General features: G+C 42.0%; 1 protein-coding gene across 1 annotated transcript in view; it reads left to right on the forward strand.

Annotated features, from left to right (window-relative positions):
* NELL1 (neural EGFL like 1) overlaps positions 1 to 26,948 on the forward strand; it is a 759,185-nt gene that overhangs the window by 670,920 nt on the left and 61,317 nt on the right. The window contains exon 16 of the mRNA XM_015417871.1: positions 12,863 to 13,003. Within this exon, the coding sequence (XP_015273357.1) occupies positions 12,863 to 13,003 (141 nt within the window). The remainder of the gene's footprint in view (positions 1 to 12,862; positions 13,004 to 26,948) is intronic.

Genomic DNA, 26,948 nt, shown 5'->3' on the forward strand with positions numbered 1-26,948 from the left:
ACTGCGCAGGAAAGAAACATAGGGTGATTTCCCACAAGCGCTGCTCCGCGCTCACTCCTCCCTATTGCCCCGATGGTATGTGTCAATTTCACACAAGCTGCTGCGCGGCTGCATTTTGCCCAGCAGCTTCGTGCAATGTTCCTCACGTCTACTAAATCCTCAAAAAACAGGATTGAGTAGACGCGGGGAAAATCGCACAAAGCTGCGGGGCAAAATGCGGTCCTGCAGCAGCTTGTGTGAAATTGAAACGTACCATCGGGCCAAAGAGAAGAGTGAGCGCGGAGCAGCGCTTGTGGGAAATCACCCATACTCTTTTTTATCACAGCAACACTATTCAATTAATATGCACGAGCTCTGAATGAAGACATTGGCACTTACAGAATATTTTTGAAAAGTAATAGTAAATCTCTACAGAAGAGAAGATGACCTGGAATTATCTTAGCCCAAATGGTGCTACGTAAAATCTATACTATAAGATGATGTAAGAAATATCCATAACTACCTTAAATGCAGCCTTGAAATTCTCCCTGAGGACAACTCTGGACTCCCCACTACCCGTCCCACCAGCACTGCAATTGGCACAGCTCCAGGAGGCCTCATGTCTGGTGCCTCAATCAACACAATGTTGGGTGGTTTTCCTAGCACTGCTGCAGGTGGCAGGGCCCTCCCCACCATGGCCACAACTGTTGAACCTGGATGACCTCTGATTGAGGTGCTAGAACCCACAGGGTGCCTTGCCTCCCAGCTTGGGATGGTGCATGGCCCTGCATCATCCATGCCTCCTGCCTGGGGCCTTTATGCTGGTGACAACAATAGGGCCATTGGATTGGGACTAGGATTGGGGCTAGGTGGTGAGTTCACTTGACAGGGCTCTTACCTGTCATTGGATCCAGCAGAGGTTTGGCCTGGAGCAGTCCCCAGAGGCCTCTGATTCCCATGGCTGGGAAGGAAGCTGGACATGGAAAAGAGGGCCTGAGTGCATTTCCAAAAAAGATAAAAGCCAAACACCTCTTGGTCCTGGCCTCTGGGGTGTGTACACGGTAGACTCTGATGTGCATCTTATTTTAAAGGGACCTGTGCTTCTCCATTACTGGCAGTTCACTAATTAATTTCTCTGCACACTTGAAGTCATCCTAATTTCCTGCCCCACTCCAACGTTACTGCTTTTCTCCAAAGGATTGTTTTTATAAGACTTATCCAAAGCTATGTGTAGAAGCTTGCCCTGAATTCATATTCCTGGGGTTTGGGGAATGTCTTTTTCCGTCATATATTGCCTGAATGTTCCCATTCTCTTGAGGCTACTGAGACTCTTGCCAGGACTTAGTGCTGTTTGCCAGTCCTACCTCTGTGGACCCCCTGCTGCATCGGGCCAGGGAATACACTTGTTCTTTTTTTGAAACCTACATGAGACTACCTTTCCTTTTACTGCCTGTATCTCCCCCCCCCCCGCAGGTTCCCCGATTGTGTGAGTTGAAGTCCGGGGGGGGTTGTTTTTTAGAAACAGGGGTGGGGAGAGGCAGGGAGGAAGCAACTTACCCTCCCTCTTCTTCTGCCTCCTCCTGGCTGAATGAGGGCCGGAAGCAGGGTGGCCGGAAGCAGGGGGCGGGGTTTTGTCATGTGCCCCGCCCCCCGCCCCTCACCCGGGGGGGACTGCGATCCCCCCCGAATCGACCTCTGCCGGTGGTCCTTAGTGTTTAGGTTCCCTTTTCATGTTATCTATGTTGCTTCCCTCTTACATTTGTTTGGCAGAGTGCCCAGGCAAGAAAGGATGCTGGCTTTCTTTTCCTTGGAATGATGTAGGGTAAACTGGTGTTCCCAGAAGCCACAGTCTCCAGTTGCCCCTGCTTCCTTCCATAATAGAGCACCATACCAGGTTCCAGTCCTTCCTGCCTTCCACTGGGCAGTGTTCAGCTCTTTAGCTTCATTTGTGTTTGTGCTTGAACCAGGTTGCACAACCCCCTTCCCTCCCTCATTCTGAGGCTAAAGGGAGCCTGCCTGGGACACCAGACAAGAGGGCAAAGGGCAAGCCTCACAAATCAGCTATTGCAACTTTTACAATAGTGCGTATCCACTAATATTCTCAGAACTCAAACAGACTGACTTCAAGATGGGTAGCCATGTTTGTCTGTCTGTAGCAGTAGAATAGAGACACTAGGAGCCAAGGAAGAACAGACCCTAACAAGTGGACTGGTGTGGTAGAAACAAAGTAAATACCCCATGGAAAATTTGTGTGTTGAATTAGGTATTTTATGCTTCCTGACGTTATATGTTTATACCCCCTGATGACTGAATATTAGTTTGATTAATTGAGATTTAGAGTGTTTAATTGATTAAATTGGGTATTTATGTAGTTTTGGTTAATCAGTTATTGATAATTTATACGGTGGGGTTGGGGAAGTTAGAGGGAGGGTTTTGAATGAATTTGTATGTTATTTCCCCAACCTAATTTTTCCCATTGTTTACATTGAGTTTGTTAGCCTATTAATCAAATTAGACTGGAATATCTGGAATTTATTACTTTGTAATTTTCATTTAGTTCAATTCAATTGGGTCAATTCTGTATCAGGGCGGGATAGTTGGATAGTCAGTGAGGTGGATGGAGTATTGGAAATTGGGTTTGACAGCACCGATGATGGGGAGGCCATGCAAGGGTCAGGGATACCAGTGATTACAGAGTGGGGGGAGATATAGCGGTGGGCGTAGGTGCTATTCCTTTAATTGGAATGGAAGAAGTCAGAGATATGGGAATGCTTGGATTCCTTCCCACCTATGTCCCATCCCAAGAAATGTTGGTTGTGGGGCTAAGGAAGCCCTGCCAAGCTAAGAAAATGTGTTGGTCTGGCATGTGATGTTGAGGAGAGTTTAGCTATCTGGCTGATGTACCAACTGCCCAATGCACTGGCAGATACCCTGTCCGACCTGCTAGATGCTGTATCAGGATGGGCATTAGAATACCCCAGGCTTTTGGTCTTGGGTGACTTCAATGTCCATGCCGATGATGCGGCATCTTCCCAGGTCAGGGATCTGGTGTCATCCAGGGAGGCACTGGGACTCTCCCAGCTTGTATCAGCTCCCACACATCAAGCGGGCCACACACTGGATTTGATTTTTGGAATGGGGATACATGTGGCTCAGATGACTACAAATGTAGTCCCATGGTCTGACCACTTCATCCTGAAGGTCCAGCTGAGCATTCCACACCTTCCCTGTTTAGGTGGCGAGCACATGTATGCTTGCCCACAGAGTCAAATGGACCACATTCGGCTTCAGGAAGCTCTGCGGGATCCAATGCCCCCTGGTGGCTCGTTAGATGAGCTGGTGGAGGACTGGGAATACCGGCTCTCTGAAGCCATCAATGAGATCACTCCTTGGTGCCCCCTACGCCCTCGCACCAAAGCAGCACCTTGGTATACATTCGAGCTGCGGAGGATGAAGCAGGAGCTAAGACGGCTAGAGTGGAGGTGGCAGCGTGCTCATGACAAAGTGTCATAAACATCTTATAGGACACTTATGAAAGCCTATGAGATGGCTGTGAAGGCTGCAAAGAAGGATTTCTACACAGCCTCTATTGATCTGCTAGCTCACGCCCGACCCAATTATTTAGAATTATGCAGTCCATTACAACTCTGCCACAGGGCAAATCAAATAGTAGGGAATTGGCCATCGACTGCGAGGCATTTGCGAGCTATTTCGCAGACAAGATCATGACACTGCCAGGACCCCCTGACCACAATTGAGACACTAAGAGAATTGGGAGCCCTTTGTCCATCTTCTGGTCCAATATTGTGACACTTCAATTGACTCTCCCAGGAGGAAGTCGACAGGATCCTGGCAGCGGTAAGGCTGACTACTTGCCTCCTTGAGCCATGCCCCTCCTGGTTTGTGTAAGCCTGTGGAGAGAGCATTCGGGTCCCTCTGGGAGAGATTATCAACTTGTCCCTTTCTCCTGGGACTTTCCCAGAGGCTTTGAAGGAGGCAGTAGTTCGTGCACTCTTGAAAAAACCATCATTGGCCCCTATTGTTATACAAATAGATTTCCAGTCAAAATGAGGAGGAATGTTCATTGATTTTAATTGCAAGGGAAAGGCCTACTATTTCATCACATCCTAATAAAATCTTACTTATGAGAACAATCTAAAAAACCAGAGAAATATGAATAATCTGAAAGAAAAATCCTTGTATTCCCAGTCATACTACACTATGGTCCTAACCAACTACTGCCCGGTGCACCTGTAACCACTGAACTTGTGGAAATGCCAGAGCAGTATGGTGGTTAGAGCATTGGACTAGAACTCAGAAGAGACAGGTTTAAATCTGCGGTCTCGATAAAGCACAAAAGGTGAACTTGAGCCAGTTATTCCCAGCCTATCTCCCTATCCTGAACTTCCTTGTAAGAATGGCAGGATAGCTTGCCATATGAATAACTGTAGCTTGCTGTATGGTAACTTACACACCCAGCCTGTTTACATTGGCATTTGGTCTGCAGGAAAAAACAAGATAGTTTCAAACTGCTTTTTTCTTTTCTTTGTTGAATACAAATAATTCAAAGCAGCTCATTCTTTTCATGAAAGACACATTTATTATTTGTGTGACCCCCTGAAGTGATGCTGGAAACCTCCCAAGTAACTATGTTTTTAATGCTTCTGGAGAACAAAATGCAACCATTTCTCCCTGTGCACCACCTGCACAATATTATGGCTTCTTGAAGGTGAACATATAATTAATTATATTTTTTAAATTATAAGCCCCCAAATATATGTCATAAAAACTCAAAGGTGCACACCATCCAGGTGCCAGTAATAATCAGCCAAGAGAGCTAGGACACAAAATCCATTTCTAATAGCAACACATGTTTTTGAAGCTCTGTGAGGAATCCAAATTGTTGTACATTTCAGCTCCTAAATATATATTATTTGCCTCATTCTCTGTGTAGCCCAACATATAATTGCTGTTGAAATATTTTGCCTTTTCTTTTTTTCTTTTTCTGACATGTTCCACCAGTGCAATATATTCACTTTCCTCAGACTAAGCTCTTAAAGATGTAATTACAAGATTAGAAAGTATTAATTAAATTTTTGAAACACTTTGAAATTACAGGTTATAATACAGAGTATTGTTCGAGTGGGAAAAGTTTGCCACTACCAAATGCTACTCAAGTTATTGCTAAAGGCATGTAGAAAAGTATACAAAGAAGGTGTCCTTCTTTTAATTCTGGCTTGTAACTTTGGACTTTATAGACTTCATGGTTCAAAATATGATAGCTCTCAAAGGTATTATACCTTTTTAAGTTCCCATGGTGCTTGCTTTCCTCTTCATTATTGTCGAGGATACAGTTGTTGTTGTTGTTCAGGCGCACAGTCGAGTCCAACTCTTTGCGACCCCATGGACCAGATCACGCCAGGCCTTCCTGTCTTCTGCCGTCCTTTGAAGTTGGCTCAATTTTATGTTCGTTGTATCTATGACACTGTCTAACCATCTCATCCTTTGCCGTCCCCGTCTTCTTTGACCTTCAATCTTTCCCAGCATCAGGGTCTTCTCCAGTGAGTGCTCCCTTCTCATTTGGTGGCCAAAGTATTTGAGCTTCAGTTTCATTATCTGGCCTTCCAGGGAACAGTCAGGGTTGATTTCTTTTAGGATTTTAGGATACAGTATTTTGATATAAATAACAGACCAGAAAGTGATCATATGCCTCAAGTTATATCTCTTTCTTCTCTTTCAAATCCACCATCTATTTCATTTTATACTGTTGTAGGCCCCAAGCAGGGTAAACACCGTGTGACTTGGAATGTCAGTTTAGATAATAAAACCCTTCTTAACTCCCAACAACTATTGAACTTAAAAACTCAGTAAATTCTTTTGGCCAAAATATTTTTGACATTTTTGCACAGGTTATTTCCTTATTAAATCCTTATTTGAATACAGATGGTAAATCCAGCCTGGGCCCAACTACAAAGTCCTGGTTTGATAAAGACTGTCATGATATGGGATGTCTTTTACGCAGATTACAAAATAGTGCTAGATCAGCAAGATCTGGATCTGTAATTGAGCTTTTGTCTCAATTTCACTCCTAAGTATTTTTGAAGGAGAAAAAACTTGCCTATATTAAATGCCAATGGAAAGAATTAAGCCTTTCTATCTTACAAAAAAACGAGAAGAGGTTTTGGGAACTAATAAGCTTAGGTATTCAGGTATGTAACACCAATCCTGACACTTTTATTTCCTCTTATTTCCTCTGACCAGAGGTATCATCATTTTTCTATTCTTTACAATGACACCCAAGATGAATCAACTGCTGATCACCATCTTACAGATTTGGACTCTCTCCCACTATGGGACCCAATTTCAGTTACAGAATGCAAGCAGTTGATTGAATCCCTCCCCTTAGGGAAATCTCCCAGGGAAGACCTGATGCCTCCTGAAGTGTTCAAGCTAAACCCACAGTGGTGGAGTCCAATTTTAGCTAGTCTCTTCACAGAAATTAACAACACCTGTTTTATACCTCCCAATTGCAAACAAGGCATTATAATCCCCATTTACAAAAAAGGCAATAGGCAAGTTCCAGCAAACTATCGACCTATTAGTTATATGTCTCTAAATCTTTACACCCATTATCTCTTGGTGAGACTGGTAGATTGGGCAGATTCACTTAATCTTTTTCACCCTGAATAGGCTGATTTCCATAAAGGCCATAGCACCATTGATCACTGTCTGGTTCAAAAATATTCCAATAACAACAGAAGTCGCCTCTGTGTTTGTTTTGTAGATCTTTCTTCAGCTTTTGATTCTATTGAGTGTACTAGACTTTGGACTAAATTAGCCAGTACAAATATCAGTAGAAGACTCCTCAGGATTTTGAAGGAATTACATTCTAACTTTTCAGTTAGGATAAGAGTTTTCTCTTATGGTTCCCTTACAGACCCTATTCCCCTGAGAAAAGGCATTAGACAGCAATGTCTCCTGGCCCCTTTCCTGTTTAATTTTTACATTAATGTTTTGTTCCATCCATGAACTCCCAGAACTTTTTTCTCCCTCTCTGGCTGTGCTCTTTTTAGATGTAGAAGCCAGCATTTTCATTTGAACCCCCTCCCAAATAAACTCTTAATGTGGGACAGAATAAAAAGCTTTTGATGCACAAATGGACTACTAATTAGCATTCTGTGCCATGAATAAGAGCATCCTTTAGTCTTGCAAAAAGTGAAGATTCACATGTGCAAGGCAATTTCTGAGACATTGAGTTAATATACATTTCTTAAGGGAAAAACTAAAGGAGAGACTAACTTTAAGATCAATTTATGCTCCTAAGAAAGGGTAAAACTTTTAAGATAAAGTTTTACATTTTGTTCAGCCTTTTTTAAAAAGGGTAGTTATTGTAAATAACAATCTAAGTATAGTTGCTATAAGGGGTCATTTCGTAAAAAAAGAGGTGCAGGAGCTCATTAGCATAACTTATTTGCATATGCCACACCCCCTGACATCACCGGAAGTATGTCAGAAGGCAACACCCACCGCTCAGGCTCCACTGGACTGTTTTGGATTGCTAGCTAGGGGGGGGGCGTGCAGATCTGTCCTTGCAGAGGAGGAGGAGCTTGTACCTGAATAAAACTTTGTCTTAAAGGTGCCACTGGACTGTCTTGGACCGGGAGGCTGGGGGGAGCTCTGCAACTTACCTGGCTGCTTCTTGCTCTGACTGAGGGCTGCTGGGAGCAGGGGTCAGGGGTTGTTGCATGTGCCCGCCCCCTGGGCTCTTTACTGCCGGAGCTCTGCTCCTGTGTGCTCCTGCAGGAAATGACCCCTGGTTGTGATCCAAATTTAGATATTAGTGGCAAAACAGAATCCTAAAATCAAATCTGCAGATCTACAGAACTAACCCACAAGTTCAGAATTAGACTTTTTATATAACAGAATATATTTACTTGAATAGACTATATTTTCAGATCCTATAAAGTGATCCAGAATGTTGTTGATGCATAAGTATGAACATAGTTTCATACCATGGGGTTGATCCAGACCAGGGTTGCCAGGCAGTGTCAAATTCACTGCCAGGCAGTGCCTGGCAACCAGCAGGAGGGTTGTTTGTTGGGACCTGGGGGAGCATGATACCAGCTGTGGTTAGGGTTGCCAGCTGCTTTTCTCCTTCTAGTTGTGGAATTTGGGAGACATTCTGGGGGTGGGCGGGAACATTTCCAATGTGCTGATGTCACTTCTGAAAGTGACGTCATCGCTTTGGCAATGTTGGGGCAATACTCTACTTTTGGTGCAAAACTCTGTGGTAAGAATGGGTACGAATCATAGAGTTTTACCCAAAAAGTAAGAGTGTCACCCCCGACATTGCTGACATGATGATGTTGCTTCCAGAAGTGATGTCAGTGTGTCAGTGATGTTACGCAGGGATGTCTTGGGAAAGTTAAATCAAATATTATCCTATTGTATAAAGGAAAGTCAGACTGGATTCATTAATATTTAATTAATTAAAGTGTAAAATGAAAGAAACCTTTCACCTTACGTAAAACCTTTGATAAGTTGTAGTGGCTCTTTAAATCAGATGGATTTAGAAAATTATCTTGTGGACATTATTTCTCAGCTATATCAACTTTCATAGGGCTTTTATTCATACAAATGTTCTTGACTCAGGGTTTATATCTTTCTCTAGAGGTACCACACAAGGATGTATCATTTTCCTTTTTTTATTTGCATTATCATTTGGCTTTGCTGTAAGACCTAATCAAAATATTAAAAGCTAATGATAGTCATCAGCAAATTATTAAGTTGTTTGCAAACAATGTAATTCTTATGAGAACAAATGCTGGTGCATTTTGAAGAAGGAATTATGTTTGGTTGCAGATAAATCTGAGTATTATTCTTTAAATATCAGTAAGGAAGATCCAGTTCACTTGCAAAAAATTAGTGGGTTGGTGTTGCAGATGAAGGTAATCAAATGCCTGGGTTTAAATATCTTTCGAAATTCATCTCATTTCTGAAACTGAATTTTAAACTGTTATTGAAGAAATTTAGCCAGATATTCCACTGATAATGAAAATTACTTTAAATGCTGGAGGAGTTTGAATCTGTCCTGTTGGCGAAAACTGCAATAGTAAAAAAAATTGTCCATTTATTATTATTTTTTACTTTACCTATCCCAATTTACTTTTTTAAATGTCAGGACCTTATTTTGAATTTTATTTATAATGATAAAAACCTATGATGAGGTTTTTTTAAAAAAAGTATCTTTGGCACATTTAGTACTGGAGTAAAATAAAACATATTCCTTGTTGTATTTTAATACTTGACTATTGAGACAAATGATAGCCGTTGTAAGTCATGAAAATATACCTTAGTATATATTTGTGGAAAGTACTTAGCTGGACACAATCTTTCCTTTAATCTGTTTTTTATCCAAAATTTTCCATAGCAGCACTTTAACAAAAATCTGTATTCAATAGTTGGAAAATTTGGAACTCTTGAGTTGATAAATCATTTTTGATCCTGTTCATGGGCATGCTTCTTATGGTAGTAATAATTACAGTATATTCTGGTGGGTAGCCATGTTGATCTGAAGCAATAGAACAAAGTTTGAGTCCAGTGACACAGAGATATTGGTTTCTTATAGCACATAGATGCTACCGTCATTCAGTTTGTGCATCTGTTTGTAAAAGCTTTTATTATCCTGTATGATAATTTGCTGCTATTCACAGCTCTTACCAAATTCTTTAAATATCAGTAAGGAAGATCCAATTCACTTGCAAAAAATAAGTGGGTTGGTGTTGCAGATGAAGGTCATCAAATGCCTGGGTGTAAATATCTCTCAAAATTCATCTCATTACTGAAACTGAATTTTAAACTGTTATTGAAGAAATTTAGCCAGATATTCAACTGATAATGAAAATTACTTTAAATGCTGGAGGAGTTTGAATCTGTCCTGTTGGCGAAAACTGCAATAGTAAAAAAAATTGTCCATTTATTATTATTTTTTACTTTACCTATCCCAATTTACTTTTTTAAATGTCAGGACCTTATTTTGAATTTTATTTATAATGATAAAAACCTATGATGAGGTTTTTTTAAAAAAAGTATCTTTGGCACATTTAGTACTGGAGTAAAATAAAACATATTCCTTGTTTTATTTTAGTACTTATCTATTGAGACAAATGATAGCCGTTGTAAGTCATGAAAATATACCTTAGTATATATTTGTGGAAAGTACTTAGCTGGACACAATCTTTCCTTTAATCTGTTTTTTATCCAAAATTTTCCATAGCAGCACTTTAACAAAAATCTGTATTAAATAGTTGGAAAATTTGGAACTCTTGAGTTGATAAATCATTTTTGATCCTGTTCATGGGCATGCTTCTTATGGTAGTAATAATTACAGTATATTCTGGTGGGTAGCCATGTTGATCTAAAGCAGCAGAACAAAGTTTGAGTCCAGTGGCACAGAGATATTGGTTTCTTATCACACATCATTCAATTTGTGTATCTGTTTGTAAAAGCTTTTATTATGCTGTATGATAATCTTCTGCTATTCACAGCTCTTACCAATTGCCTTCATCCAGTGGCCAAAACCCAGGTGCCATCAGGAGGTCCCCCAGGGGGGGCAGAACTCCAAAAGCCCTCCCATTTCCCCCCCCAAGCACCAAAATTACAGTGCATCACTGCTCCAGACATAGTTTTCCATCTATATGTTCTAGCTAATAGCCACTGATGGACTCAGGTCCATATGTTTATTCAGTCTCCTCTTGAAGCTTGTAGCCGCCACCACTTCCTGTGGCAGTGAATTCTACACGTTAATTACTCTTTGGGTGAAAAAGTTCTTCCTTGTATCTATTCTAAGCCTAGTAAAGGTAAAGATAAAGGTTTCCCTTGCTTGAAAGCCAGTCGAATCCGACTCTAGGGGGGGTGGGGCTCACCTCCGTTTCCAAGCCGAAGAGCCAGGGCTGTCAGAAGAGGTTGCCATGGTCATGTGGCCAGCATGACTAAATGCCGGGGTACACAAAATGCTGTTACCTCCCCACCGAAGGTGTACCTATTTATCTACTTGCAATTTCTTGCTTTCAAACTGCTAGGTTGGCAGGAGATTCTAAGCCTACTGCTCATTAATTTCATTGAGTGCCCACAAGTTTTTGTATTGTGAGAAAGGAAGAAAAGTACTTCTTTCTCTGCCTTCTCTATCCAGTGCATAATTTTGTAAACCTCTGTCTTGTCAGCCCTCAGATGTTGTTTCTCCAAACTAAAAAGCCCTAACCTCTTTAACCTTTCTTCATAGGGAAAGTTTTCCATCCCCTTAATCATTTTAGTTTTAATAAAAATAATTACTGTAAAAAATCATTTTAGTTGCCCTTTTCTGCACCCTTTCCAATGCAGTAATCTTTTCGAAGGTATGGTGACCAGAACTGTGCACAGTATTCTAAATGAGGCTGCACCATAGGTTTATACAGGGGCATTATGATACTGGCTGATTTGGTTTCAGTCCCCTTCCTAATATTCCCCAGCATGGCATTTGCCTTTTTATTGCCATTGCACACTGAGTCGACATCTTCAGTGAGTCATCTACCATGACTCCAGGATCTCCCTCCTGGTCAGTTACCGCCAGTTCAGACTCCATTAATATTTATTTATAGTTAGGATTTTGGGGTCCAATGTGCATTACTTTGCACTTGCCCACATTGAACCTTATTTGCCACATACACACCCACTCTCCCTGCCACAACAGATCCCTCTGGAGCACCTCACAGTCCTCCCTGGTTCTCACCACCTTACCAACTTCTGAACAAAGGAAAATAAAACACGCAACATCCTCACTTAGTCTAAATTTTGCCATCTATAATGATGATTTAAGCATAAAAACATGTTTTCGGGTTTCTTTCAGATCATATTTACTTCTCTGTCAGTTTTTGCATCCATTCCTATCCTCTTTCATCAAAGTCATATTCTCCCCATATTCCCCCAAATTAAAAAAAATGTCCCCAGTTCTTCTAATCGCTCACAAAAGACAGAACTCTTTCTTCTGAAAAACCTCTCTGACTCCTCCTATCTTACTGGACTGAAAAGTACTATTCCAGGATGTCCCCTTACATTGATTATGTGCAGTTCCATCTATCACAGGGAAAATTCTTTTATTCCATGGGCTACCTCACATCAACATGTGAACTATCATCCTGCTACCCTGGCAGCCTGAAAACTAGATAAAGGAACTTGATCTGCAACCTTTTGACTACCTGAAGCTGACTTTAGCATAAGCTTTGTCCACTCATGAAGTGTAGACTCAACATTTACCTTGCGAAGTTGGAACCTGGGATACATGTCATTTCAGCATGCAGAATGCATATAGTTGGAGGGCTGTTTGAAAGCTAAATAACATCGATATATGCTCAAGCTTCTTAGGAAGGGTAGTAGCTCATATCATATATTTAATAGAAGAGGTATAGAATTACAACTTTTTATCACACTGCAGGTTTTAACAACGTACACAGCAAAGGACATTCAAGGAATAAAAATTGACAAGCTGTTTATTTTGGACCAGTTCAAATTGAAGTGGCCAACTTGCTGTCCGTGCAGCTCACTTGTGTGGCCCTCGGGCTCTTGGTAAAGTCCAGAGACAATCCTAGCCTTTGTTGTAAAGAATGGACAATTGTATTCCTCATAGCTGTAATGAACTAACTCTGAACAGGGGTGGGGGGGGAAGAATCCTGTGTGGTGCTCAGTGCCAGACAAGTTTCCCATCCATTCATTAAAACACGTGATTGCGTGTGTGCTTTTCCTAAAAGGCTTTTGTGTTGTGTGCGTTTTTTTTAAAAGTACATTAAATATTGTTGTCAAAGGAAATTAATATCCAGCCATGGCTGGCTTGTGTTTTTCTCTGAGGCAGATATTGATGAGTGTGCAGAGGGGATCATTGAATGTCACAACCATTCACGCTGTGTTAACCTCCCAGGGTGGTACCACTGTGAGTGCAGAAGCGGTTTCCATGACAATGGAACCTATTCACTTTCCGGGGAGTCCTGTATTGGTAAGCAAAGATCAGCTGAGAAGTTCTGTTATTGTTCTGCATGGTGTTGTATACTAACTACCAGATAGCCTTTTGTGACCAGTGACCATATTTAATGCTAAAATTAGAATGTAACCAACCATTTATTTAAATTCAGCACTGTTCTGTGTAATATAATTTAGATATTATTACAAGAGACATGAGCCATCAAATCTCTTAATGGTAATATAGAAAATGGACATTTAGAGGTCACAATGGTGATTTGCTTTCCTTTGCTGTTTTCAGCGGATCACCTGGGACAATACGAATAGTGTATATGCTGTTTTATGCTTGATCATCTACAAGACACAAAACATTAGTTGTTTTGTCCAGTTCTTTGGCTTACAGTTTTAGCATAAAGGTTTGGAAATGTGTTTAATCATAAGTCAGAAATGTTTCCCCCCCTACTCTCAGAATTGATTTAATTTTACTTTATTTTTAAACATTATTACATCTCAATATTTTTTCCAAGCAGTAAAAAACCTCAGCATGGCCAGTTTCCTCTCTAGAAAGAGAAAGACAGAATAGCCTTTGTTCTTCTGTCATCTTTTGTGAAACAGTTGATAGAGGCTTGGATCCTGGGTAATGCAAGTGAAGCTGGGCTGCATAAATGATTGATTTCTTGCCTCCCACTGCTGTCTTCTGTTCCCCAGACATTGTTCCCCCAGGGTTACTGTGTCCCCTGGAACACCATGGAGGTAGAAGCTGGAGGTTGCTATGAGAGGGGAGAATCAGCAAAAATTGTTCTGACCCTCTTCTGCAAATGGAAGTGCCTACAGTGAGCAGAAAGGGCACTTAGGAATTCAGAATTTAGTGACTGAGAGAGGACCAGTGCCAGGTAGTGGCAGATAAGTGTATTTTCCAGTTGCCCAAAGGACCAGTTGGGGGCAATGCTGCCATATCTCAGAAGGGCTTCCTGTCTCCTGCTGTTCTTCAGGCATTGTTACCTACGTAGCTTAAGTTGCTGCTCACATCCTGCTCACATTTGTTGCACTTGCCTTTGGCATCTAACGATGTCTGTGTCAGATTGAACTGTATGGATTGAGGCCAGCCAAGAAGTGAGGCCAGAAACCTCATGTAGGCAAAGAGTTGGAGGTGGGTTGCCAGCTCTGGGTTGGAAATACCTGGATATTTTGGAAATAGAGACTTTGGAGGGTGGGGTTTGGAGAGGGGAGGGACCTCAGAGTCCACCCTCCAAAGCAGCCATTTTCTCCAGGGGGATTGATCTCTGTCCCCTGGAGATCGGTTGTAATAGTGGGAGATCTCCAAGCCCCACCTGAAGGCTGGCAACCCACCTATTCATGCATGTTCTGTCTTCCTCAGCTAGCTCTCTCCGCACCATGGAATGATGTAAATGATGGAAGCCGCAGCTATCGTGGCCAGGGACTGTGGCAACTGCAGGCAGCAATGCACTGTTTATACCAGTCTTACTTGGAGAAGCTGAAGCTGTTAGCAGACAATAGAGGAGCAACTGTGAACCCGTGCTAGCCTTGACTACCTGGTGGTCAGAGGTGGCTTGGGTTGACACTTGGCCACTGGCATGCAGTAACATTTGCCAGCACAGAAAACATCTATGGCTGAACCAGTTTAAACTCTGCTGGGGTAGCTGCTGCTGTTTGCCAGGTGCCCAGGAGCTGGGATGGAAGGGCTTGAAACAGCCTTTCTGCCCAGGTTGAAATGTGTTCTTCTATGTGTGTACCTGGAGACGTATGTCCATTTTGTATGTGGCATGTGTTACATGAGTTGTCTTGTATGCCTGTATGCGTCCAGTGTGAAGGGTGTTCTATGTTACGTGTTCTGAGGAGGGGGAGATTTTGGATAGCTATGAAGTAGGTTCTATTTGTATACTGTTGTGTGCACAAAAATAGTTGTGTTCTATGTGTTTTTTTGTGTTTGTGAATGTAAGGAAGAATGTCTCTCTCTGTGTGTATGTGTGTGACTGCAGTATGTGGCTTGGCTCACTTTTTGAAGCTGACTGTTGTGCATAAATTCTGAGTTTGGTGCCATGGAGTCATTTATGGTTTTTGAACTAGTCACATTCTCCGTTTTTTACCTTTTGTATGTACAATAGGTAAATGTTTTCTAGAATGTCTTAAACATGTTTAATTCTTTTAACATATAATATACATATGTGGCTTGGCTCACTTTCTTGAGTAATCTGCAGATAGGTTGTTTCCTGCTTTCTGACTGCAACCCTTTGGTATACTTGAACCATGAGGAAAGGCAGTATATAATTGTTTAAATTCATTCATTAATGACTGATCAAGGAGATCTGGCCTGGAGTTGGGGAGTAAAGAAAAAACAGCATTGCTTGAATAGCAACCTTTCTTTCCTTTTCAAGCCACAATCATGCAGTGTGGGGCCCAAGGCGGTACTCTTCCACTGATCAGTAGGCAAGAGGGAAAGGATTGTGATGATCCTTACCTGAGGGAGATGGTGGCTCTATTGATACTGAGCAAGTGCCGTCTGGCTTGCTTCATGCAGTGCCCATGTAGGGAACTGACATTGGCTGCGATCACACACACCTTTAAGATCTGACATAGGTGCGAATGTCTGACGGATCTAAAGGGCGCGATCGGATAGCAACGTCTGGGAAGCATCCCAGAGTCGTCAACAACCTGTGCTGCTCTGCTGCAGAAGCAGAGTTAAAAGACACTGGGGAAAGTCTGGCTCTAACAGGTTCCGACAGGCCACAGACAGACTTTCCCCTGTCTGATCACGCAAGCACACTCTCATGGTCTGATCAGTCCATCCCGACTTAGTGTCGTTTCCCTCCCCTCTTTGCGGTATGCACATCATAACATGCTTATTGGGGGCCCTCAGTGCGGAGGTCTGATTCCTCGTTTATGCACATGGGAAACAAACAGCCAAAAAACCCACAACTCACCTGCAGTTGCATCTGATCACACAGTGACGGTCTGAGCCCACAGCTAAAAAGGGACGTGTGAGCTCACAACTGCATGTCAAATTCCTCCGGAGGAAATAGCCTCGCTTCCCCTCCACTTCAACTGGTGCGTGTGACCGCAGCCATCAACATGTTACAAAAGGTGCAGCCAGGCAATATCCAGTGACAGGTAGTGGTCAAGGAAGAGACTGGATAATTTCTAAAATGAAAAGAGCCATGGCTAGCTTTCCCAGGAAGACTTGGCATGCCTAATCCTGGATATGGTTATGTTGCAATGAAGAATAGTCTGCTGATTCCCTGTTCCAGAACTGAACTTTGGCACTGAAAACTTGTCCCGTGTTTAAGGCACGGTTCTTTTTTTGTTTGTGTTATTATTCATGCTTCCTCCAAGCATCTAACCAGTCAGTTTTAGACCTAAATACTATTCCTCCTAGTCATCCCAGGCTACTTATTAAACTAATTATTTCATGTGCTTTTGTTCCACTGCTCATATCTTTCAATCTAAGAAAAAAATCCCCTTGAGATCACCCCAAATTTCATGTTGGAATCACTTTATTTCATCGCGGCAAAATCTGTCACTCTACAACGAGAGGATTGAGTCTACTTGTTTTAAATTGTTAGGTTTGGGCATATGTATTGATTTTATATATTTGATTATGTTCCTGTAACAAGACAGATAGAATGTTTACACTACCTAATTTGTTTAAAATATTTATATCCCACCATCCCATCCCATCGGGATCCACATGGCAGCTATGAGATATGTTTTTGTAAAAGAGAACTATTCAGGTGGATTAAATGTTTTTGGAAATTTCTTCTATCAGATACTAGATGAATTCAGTTTTGTTTAATTAAACACCTACTAAACACATCCCTTTTCTGTTCTCCTGTTAAGATGGAATGTCTGTGGATTGTGATTCTCTAACTGTGCTGAAAAACTGAGAAGTTTTGTATTGTGTGTGAGATTCTGAGTGGTCTGAGTGGGTAGATTATTGTCCAACTAGCCCCGATCATTAATCATAGCCAGAAAGTTGATTACTTTTAGAGGAGGCACTGAATAGAGCCTTTGATTAGAGTGTATCAGAGTTCTCATGGGAACTAGGCTACTGTCTCTTTTAACAGCCTCTTAATTGCATGCAGACTGATCTTAATTTCTGAGTATTAATATCAAACATGGGTGCTGTTCTGCAGAGCTCAGGTGTTGTGGGATCTGACTGAGAGCTGAGAGGAGAGAGTGCTAAAAGTCCCTGGCCGTAGGTGTGCTGGGGGTACATTGATCAGCATTTTGTACATGCAATTAAGACAATTCATCACTCCTTCTGTGCTGGAAGCCTTTAAGGGATCCCAGTCAGACATGCCAGAAAATGCAGGGGGGGGAGCACGGCTATTTGTACGGTCGCATTCTGATGCACCATTATGCGATCAGACGTGATGGCGGCTTCCCTGCGGCAAAGAGGACGACGGGGAAGAAAGCCGCACGCCGGTGCGATCACACCCAAGGAGTCCGCATGCAGCCCGTGGCAAACCAATTGGCAGTAGGTCATCTCAGGTACTTTTTAAATGCGCATCTTCGGCGGGACACCACAGGTTCACCACGGGTGCGCTACGCCTCCCAGATGTTCCGGTGTGATCACGCCCAGAAAATCCACGGGACTATCGTGCCTTCAGCACAGCAAATGCTGTGAACGGGGAACGATGTATTTTTGTGATTCCGTAAAAAAAATTGAATGCTGCTTTGGGTTTTCATAAGAACATAAGAGACCCCAATGTTGGATCAGGCCAAAGGCCCATCCAGTCCAACATTCTGTCACACAGTGGCCAAAAATACCAGGTGCCATCAGGAAATCCACCAGTGGGGCCAGGACATTAGAAGCCCTCCCACTGTTGACCCCCCCAAGCACCAAGAAGACAGAGCATCACTTGCCCCAGAGTCCCTATCTGTACCTTGTGGCTAATAGCCACTGATGGACCTCTGCTCCATATGCTTATCATATGCTTTTCATGAACCTGGGAAGGATTACCAACATTGGCCTCAACACTAAGTACACTGTCTCTTTTGCTTGTGCTCTCATGTAAGCACTTGCAATTCCTTTAAGGAAGTGAGAGGAATGAGACCTCCAAAGAAGTGAGGGGAATAAGACGTAAGGGAAGAGTGTCATGGTTTGATGTAGGGAAGAGGACTGGAAGACCTCCCCCCCCCTATGCTGGGAATCCAAACAGCAGCAGAATGGTTTGGGGGAAGGTGCTACTGTACACCTTGTTATACTCTGGTGGGATTTTGCAGACTGAGGAATTGTGAAATGAGGTGAAACTCTGAAAGAAAGTTAACCCTTTTTCTGAAGTGGTGATGCTGGGCTGTTTAGGGATATAGCTGGATGTTCAGATAAATATAGCAACAGGTGATTCCAGCACTCAGCTGGAAACACTACCTTGCTTTAAATGAAAATGGAATGGTGTGCCCTAATGTTAGGATCCAAGCGGACAGCTAACAAACCAAACATTCTCTTGAAAATGGCATAAATTCTTGAAACACCCACTGTTTGTTGACAGTAAAGAAATAATATGGAGATTGTTTATACACTGGCACTTGTAATTTTGTATACACCTATTGTTAGTACAATCTGGACTGGCAAAGATAATTTATCTAAGTTGTCTATTAAACAATTTAAGGCAGAACTATCCAACTGGGACAATAGCTTGTACTTGGGAATGCAGGAAAGTGTTATTTTAAATGCAAAGAAATGTGCCACAATTGGCATCTTCAAATAGGGTTTTAGAAGATTTAGTAACCAAACCATGCAAGCTTTTTTACTCTCTCCTGAACTGACTGTTGCTATAAGGCAATGCATGTCCAATAAACCCACAGCAGTGGATTTCACAGGTGTGATTATGTCAAAAAATGACACATTTCACAGCATTTCATAGGTTTAATAGAAAGTCATTCGTACTTTAAGACCTTTTTGGATGTTTAACATTTTGCCAGATTCTCATTCTTTGCAAGCAAGGCTAGCTGACATGACCCAGAAATGCCCTACAGGTGCTAAGGTTGTAGTGGATCTTCGATTCCTGCCTTATTCAACCATATTTAAACTTGTCTGTCACCTTGGTCAGGAAGATCAGTCAACACATGTAATATGCTGCTTTAGTTCAGATTCAAGAACAACTTGTTTCAATCACTCTCAAAAGTTGGCACCCATGATATTTCTCCCCTTAAATTTCTGTCTTACGAAAGGATTCTTTCCTATCAAGTCCACACAGAGCATTTTCTATAGTATCACTCTATGAAAGCCAGTAAAGGAGTAAAAATCACTTTGCTGTGACATTTCTACCTCTGAATTCACTGTATGACACAGAACCCTCTGGCTTTAAACCAGCAGAGCTGCAGTAGGCTGTATTTCACACCCTGTACTTAAGAGGGAGAGGGCGGGAGTAAATGAATTCAACAGAAGTGTTCTTTTTGAAAGCTGGTTCATGTATCAAAGGACTAGTTCTCTAAAAACAGTAACGGAAATATTAGTTTTCAAAACAATGTGCCCTCACTTTGACCTGCACTGTGATGTGGAAGTTCACAAGGTTAGACACTGTTGTCACCAGGTATAAACTCTAAACGCACTATGGAATTAATGGGGTTATTTTAATTAAATAGCATTGCTGAGCCATCTGCTGCCATAGTCCAGTGCCAAAGAGATTCAACTATTTTTTACTCTCTGTTTATACTGGTCTCTAGCAGGCTTTAATTTTTAGAAACAGTCATAGCCGTGCAATACTGAAGCAGATTGTAATGTTTTAAAAGTAATTCCCTTAATTTCTTTTTCAATGTGATGAGAGGGACCACTCACTGATTGCTTACAGTAGCTCTGCTGACTTAAAAAATAACGGTGAAAAAAGTAAAATATGAATATTGCAGAAAGGTTTTTGTTAATTGTATAAATATGTGCAATTCTAACAATGATCTGATGATGCAGATTTCATTAATAAGAAATGGAGTATTTCTGCCCAGGTGCCTTGATGGTTCTCTAGAAGCTACTGTATGTTTCAGTTATTCATGGAAAAGTGCAATATGAACTAAAACCAGGGCTTTTTTTGTAGAAGAAGTCCAGCAGGAACTCATTAGCACAATAGGCCACACCCAGAAGCAGAAACTCATTAGCATACTAGGCCACACCCCTGACTGCACCGCTCAATAGCATATTAAGCCGCATTCCCATGTTACCAGAAGTGTGGTCATCCAGCCACACCCACCTTTTGCTTCTTATTCTGTTTACCTTGTTTGTGGTCAAAACCCAGGACTTTTTTTTGTAGCAGGAACTCCTTTGCATGTTAGGCCACACACCCCTAATGTAGCCAATGCTAATGAGTTTCTGCTGTTGGGTGTGGCCTATTATGCTAATGAGTTCCTGCTGGGTGTGGCCAACTTGGGAGCCAGCCGGAACTCTGTTCCTGTGCGTTCCTGCCCAAAAATAGCCCTGACTAAAACCACAGTCTTTAGCTGAGCTACTATGATTCAGAGCTGATTAGAATCACCTGATCTGCCTGCCTGTCTGCATAGTGGTGGGGAAGGTGCTGAAGAAGGATCAGGGAGGTCTGGATTCAGAATGCTGTTTTTCCATGAAATTTGCTGGACAACCATTCATTTTATTTGTAGTTCTTACTGCTGTGAATCCAGGGGCATTCCTAGTGGAAACAGGGCAACGACATATAAGCTTTCCCTTCACTTTCCTTGCCTCAGCCCTCCATGGCAGTGGCCACTGGATGACTTTTTTCAGGCTTAACATGAAAATGCTCCTGAAAATAGCACTGTCAAAGATAGTATATAAACTAACCTATATGTCTCATATTATGGGATTTTTGTGGATTTCAAATAACTGTTATTTGGGATACGATTTTCTGTCATCCAATAAATGGACTGCACATTATAATTACATACCTGAGAAAATTAAAATTCACCTGCCAGCAATTTTAAGGTTTTTTCATCAAGTTGGCAGCCAGTATATTCCTATGGCTCTTGCAGTATATCATGCTAAGATCTTGTCTCTTCTACTCTGTGGAGCTACTTTAAGGGTATCCACAATTTCTGCTAAAGGGGAATCAGCTTAGGCGTCTTTTCTTTGTGCCCTATTGCCATAGGCCCCAAAACATGTTTCAAATCCCAGCTTGCTTTTGAAAGGAGGCTATAGTTCCATTCTATTGAAGGCTGGAGTTAAATCACCCAGTACTTAAGCATCTTGACTCTAAATGGCCCTTCCTGACAGCAACCCCCACCCCACCCACTATAAATAATGGCTGAGGAGGTTATAAGTAATGGGGGTTATGTTCCACTGTATCTGAGGAAGTGTGCTTGCACACAAAAGCTTGTACTGTGAATAAAACTTTGTTAATCTTAGACATTTTCCACAGGAACAGCTCTCCCCGCTCCTACATTTGTATTCCTCCACCTCTTTTGCTCATTTCCACAGATGTTTTTGGAGTCCCAGGTGCGAAAACGCAGTTTGTCCTCTCTTGCAGCACAGCATCAGACTTCCCTGTTTCTGGGAATTCGCTTGCTGCACCACAAGAGGGGGCAAACTGCATTTTTGTTCATGGAACTACAAAAACCTCTGCGGAAACGAGCGAAAGCAGTGGAAGAATACAATTGCACGAGCGGGGAGAGCTGTTCCTGTGCAAAACATCTTAAAGGTGCCACTGGACTCAAACTTTGTTCTTTAGATTCTTTTTATAAGATCATGATTCTTTGCCAGTTTTACTACAGTGGTCCCAGCAGGATTCCCATATGTCATCTTGGAGCATCTTAGTAGATACAAAGCACTGGGGCAGCTTTACCATCCTCTTCTTTGGATATCCCTAGTGTTAGGCAGAAAACTTTTTAATTGTTAAGGAAACATGATCAGGATAGAATTAACCAGGACACGAAAAGAATTTGTTCTGCGCTTTATTGGGGATTTTGAACCCTTTTATTTCCTATCCAGCAACAATATTTTAACTCCCTTACAGTCTAAATATATCGTCAGCATTTCTTTTTGGCCCATATAAATACAGAAACAGTGGACTGTTGTGCTGGAGTCCCTCTAGCCCAGAGATCCTGTCCATGCAGAAGAGCAGACATTGAATCACTGACTCATTTCTTTTTTTGCTGTGATTTATATCCCACTCAAAGGGCTTGCTTTATAACACCTCTTGTTGCCAAATTTTCTTTCAGCTCGCATGATTTTTACCTTTTATTTCTCTTGGCTAGGAGTGATAAGGGGGTTAAACTCTCCGTAGTTACATTTATTTTTTCTGCTCTTAAAGTTAGGAGCCCGTATGTATCATCTAAACCTGGGGATTGGGTTTTTTAAATTATATTTATTTACTTATTTAAATATTTAATAAATTGGGACTTTTTAAAACTCGCCCATGTACTTTGGCACATAGGTGTTCAAATTTCTGAACAGGAATTGGTAAGTGTATTTCACTCTCAGCTGAAAGTTCATTTGAATAGAGACTAGTGGCCTGTTATTTTTACTGGGTTGAGGAGCTTTAAATGCCCTTTCTTCCAGCCTGCTCTTGGCCAAACACCTGATAAGATTGGATAAGAGATTTTGGAACAACAGGAATGGATATTGGAACTGATCTGTCATGACTGTTCTGACAGCTGATCAAATGGCAGTGTTGATCTGGGATTCTATTTAATCTCTAGCCCATCATGGCTATTTGACCTTTGAGTCATTAATAGGCCTTTGTTTATTTAAAGATTTTTCCTGAATCCCTAATAAGGAAGCAAAGTTACCTAAGTTGTGTACTAAGAAAAACAGCTGTTTCTGTGCAATCTTTCATATCTCACATCTTTTGAGGATACAAAAAATTAGAATAAATATGTCAAGACAATAGAGATTATCAGGTGAAAAGACTTAGATATGCCTGCTTGGGGGCCAAAATTCCTTTATTTGTTTGAGAATATTCTATAAATGCATCACTTTCAGGAATCTTAGCCCAACATTTACTTGATGCATCTTGGATAAACATTTTTGGGATGCCAGAGGACAGATGAAAGGTTATGAACATTTTTAGTAGGGTTTTGCTAGAAATATTAGAATTATAGGTTATTTGTTTTATTTCTGTTTCATATATTATGTATATGCATGCAGTATCCTTTCCTTATTTTGAAGTCTGAATTCATATCAGTACTGCGAAGAAAATTAGAGAGCACAAAGGGCAGGTTGGTTAAAACTCTGACCTATGAATAGAATGCTACCTGCCATATATTAAATCATAGCGAAAGCTGAAGTTTCTTTTTTTGTTGTTTTTGGTTTTGTATTTTTATATGTGCATGTGTCTGTGCGTGTGAGTGTGAATGTGTGTGCACCTGGAAGTCATGATGACCTCTGGTGACTGACCCCTACTGGAGGCCTGGAGATTGGATTTATACCCCACCCTTCACTCAGAGTGGCTTACAAACTCCTTTCCCTTCCCCTCCGCACAACAGACACCCTGTGAGGTATGTGGGACTGGAAGAGCTCTCTCGAGAACTGCTCTTTCAAGGAGAGCTCTGACAGAACTATGCTTTGCCCAAGGTCATCCAGCAGCTGCAAGTGGAGGAGTGGGGAATCAAACCTGGTTGTCTCAGATTAGAGTCCGCACACTTAACCACTACACCAAACTGGCTCTCTAGCCCTGTGGAAAGCAAGTTACAGTAGTCTAGCCTGGAAGTGACCTTTGAATGAATCACTGTAGCTAAGTCCCAGGAGGCAAGGTAGGGAACTAGTTGCCTGATTAGCCGAAGGTGATAAAACGCCAATCTGGCAACCAAAGTAATCTGGGCCCCCATAGTATGTGAGGAATCCAGCATCATCCCGAGATGCCTCACCTCTGGCACTGGCACCAACGGGTCCCCACCAAAGACCAGAAGCCTAATTCCCAATCCCCCCCTCCGTCTTTGTTGGATTCAACTTCAGCCAACTCTGCTGCAGCCAACCAGCCATGGCCGCCAATGCCTGATCCAAGTTATCTGGAACGGAGTCCCACTGACCGTCCATCAACAGATAGAGCTGGGTGTCATTGTCATATTGATGACAACCCAGCCCAAATCCCCAGATCGACTGGGCAAGGGGGCACATCAGAGAGACGAATGCTCCCTGTGGTACCCTGCATTCCAGCAGATATCACAGAGACATCCTCTCCCTTAGCGCCACCCTCTGTGCCCAACCATGGAGAAAGGAGGAAAGCCATTGTAAAGCAGTCCCCCTTATCCTAGTGTCGGCAAGGTGGTGGGTCAATATATCATAGCTGACCGTGTCAAATGATGCTGTCAGGTCTGAAAGCAACAGCAGTGTGACCTGTCTTGATCCATATGCCTCTGGACATCATCCGTGAGGGTGACTAGCGCAGTCTCCACCCCATGGCCTGGACGGAAGCCGGACTGGAAGGGATCCAGTATGGAAAGCCTCTAGCTGTTCAGCCACCACCCTCTAAACTACCTTGCCTAGGAATGAAAGATTCAAAACTGGGCGGTAGTTGGCAAGGACTGCAGGGTCCAGTGAAAGTTTTTTGAGAAGCAGACGTACCACTGCATCCTTCAAATCCCCTGGGAATACCCCTGAGGAGAGGGATAGGTTGATAATATCTCCCAAGGGGGCCCAAACCCCATCCCCACTGGATTTAACCAGCCAGGATGGATACGGGTCAAGGGGACATATGGTAGGGCTCACAGCTGCCAGGATCTTATCCACTTCCTCACTGGAGAGCTGCCTGAAGTGGTCCAAAACTGGACCCGAAGACAGACAAGGGGCTTCTAGCTCACTTACTGTATTAACTGTGGCTGGGAGGTCATGGTAGAGTGAGAAGTATTATCTGCAAAAAAGCTCACAAATGCCTCACAGCCAATAGCCAATTCCCTATCATTTTGCTTGCCTTGAGGCAAGGTAGTCAGTGACTGAATTGTTCTAAATAATTGGGCCAGGCAAGAGCTAGCAGTTGCAATGGAGGCCCCATAGAAAGCCTTCTTTGCAGCCTTCACTGCCATTTCATAGGATTTCATAAACGACCTATAAGATATCCTCGCAGTTTTGTCACAAGTATGCCGCCACCCTCACTCTAGTCGTCTTAGTTCTCATTTCATCCTCTTTAGCTCCAGGGTATACCATGAGGCTAGTTTGGTACAAGGAAGGAGAGGATGCCAGGGGGCGATTTTGTCAATGGCTTCAGTGAGCCAGCTATGCCAGTCCTCTACCAGCTCATCTAATGATCTGCCAGGGAAAGAAGTTAAGTTAAAGACAGAGCTAAAATTTTATAGTGTGACGCCTGTAAATATTTTCATTATTTAATTCCAAATCCCTTTCCAGGATTAATATCTGAAGAAACCGACAGCTGAAAGCCAGCCACACACAACACTAACTATGTAGAGCCACTTAAAATCCTAACAGCAGTTTCATAGAAAAGGTTGCAGGCTAAACACAGACTTCCAGTTTCTGTTGGGAAATGGAAGTATCACTAGAATGTCACTGAGTGTGATCCTCCTGACCAAACCATTATATCTGTTATGTAACAGTGGTCAGCATTCATTTCAGTAAAACGTCTAAAATGTGCAGTCTGATATAAATATAGATATCTATTCATTTATTTAGGGAAAAAATGTATGTTGCCTTTCTCCTTAGTCAGGGTCCACAAGGTGGCAAACATTAAAAAAAAACATTTTAACAATTAAAATATAGTCTTCAACTGCTGGTGAAAGACAGTGATAGAGGGAGACAGATGAATGTCTCGGGGGAGGGAGTTCCAACGTTTTGGTGCCATGACAGAGGCTGTCTATATCTGTGGATGGATGGATGGATGGATGGATGGATGGATGGATGGATGGATGGATGGTAGAGCCACACAACACCACAGAATTCTCATGAATAAAGCAGTCATTTTGAGTATTAAATTTTTGTATGAATATGTCTCCTACAAATTTTCCGATTTGTGTGGGACAGTGTTTGTTATGCCCTCTCTAGTCACAACCCAGGATTAAAGTTAAAATATATTCCCACTTTCTACATAGATTGTATGAGCAGGCTGAAAATGGGGCCTGGCAGCTCTCCAGTTTATGCATCATAATATATGTCTATGCATGGGATGGATAGAACACTTTTGCAAATAATAGCCTGTCTTAGTGCTTAGGTGAGCAGTCTAAGTAATGCATATCAGCAGTATATGTAGTATATGAGATACAGCAAGGATACAATGCAAACATGTAGTGTGGATAAATTTAACTACTGCCTTCTGGTATTTCACCTACAGCCTGATGCATAACCAGTTTTAATGAGTAATGAGAACATCTGTAGCATGCTGTGTAACCTTTATATTTCTTTTGCCTAAGGGCAGTCAAAAACAGTAAAGTGCTAGAATGTGTATGCTGGGTGTGTATGGACTACATGGTAAAGTAGAGTCCTCTTCAGGATATAATGATGCTGGTGAACCATAACTGGTCATTCCATTTTTTTGGAAGATGGACATAATTTTTGTGAGAAATTGCCTGGAGGTATAAAATAAACTGCCATCAATATGCAGGTGACACACAATTATTATTATTTTTCTTTTTCAGCTAACTCAGGTGAAATGGTAGATGCTTTGACTAGTTTTTTAAAGATAGTAATAGACTGGATGAGGGCCAAGAAACTGAAACTTAATTTAGAAAATACTGGGGTAGTGTAGATCCAAAATGTCCCTAAACAGAGATTGAGATCACTCTGACAAAGATGGGATTGAATTTTCCTTTAAAATAGCAAATTCACAAGCTGGGGCTGCTATTAGATGGTCTCTGGTGGTAAGTGTGTTTGCACATTTAACCAGCTTTAGTTGGTTCCCATTCCTATAAAAACAAGTTCTAGACACAGTTTCCCATGCACTGCTCAAATCCAAATTAGGCTACAGCCATGTACTTTACATGGTGATGCCTTTTGAAGATTGTTTGGAAATGTTGTTTTATGAAGAATACAACAGTGAACTGGCAAATTGAGGTGATTGGGAATATATCTCATCAGTATTGAATGAGAGTCACTGGTGTCC

The sequence above is a fragment of the Gekko japonicus genome, unplaced genomic scaffold (genome assembly GCF_001447785.1).
Source record: "Gekko japonicus isolate JY-2015 unplaced genomic scaffold, Gekko_japonicus_V1.1 scaffold397, whole genome shotgun sequence".
Classification (NCBI taxonomy): Eukaryota; Metazoa; Chordata; class Lepidosauria; order Squamata; family Gekkonidae; genus Gekko; species Gekko japonicus.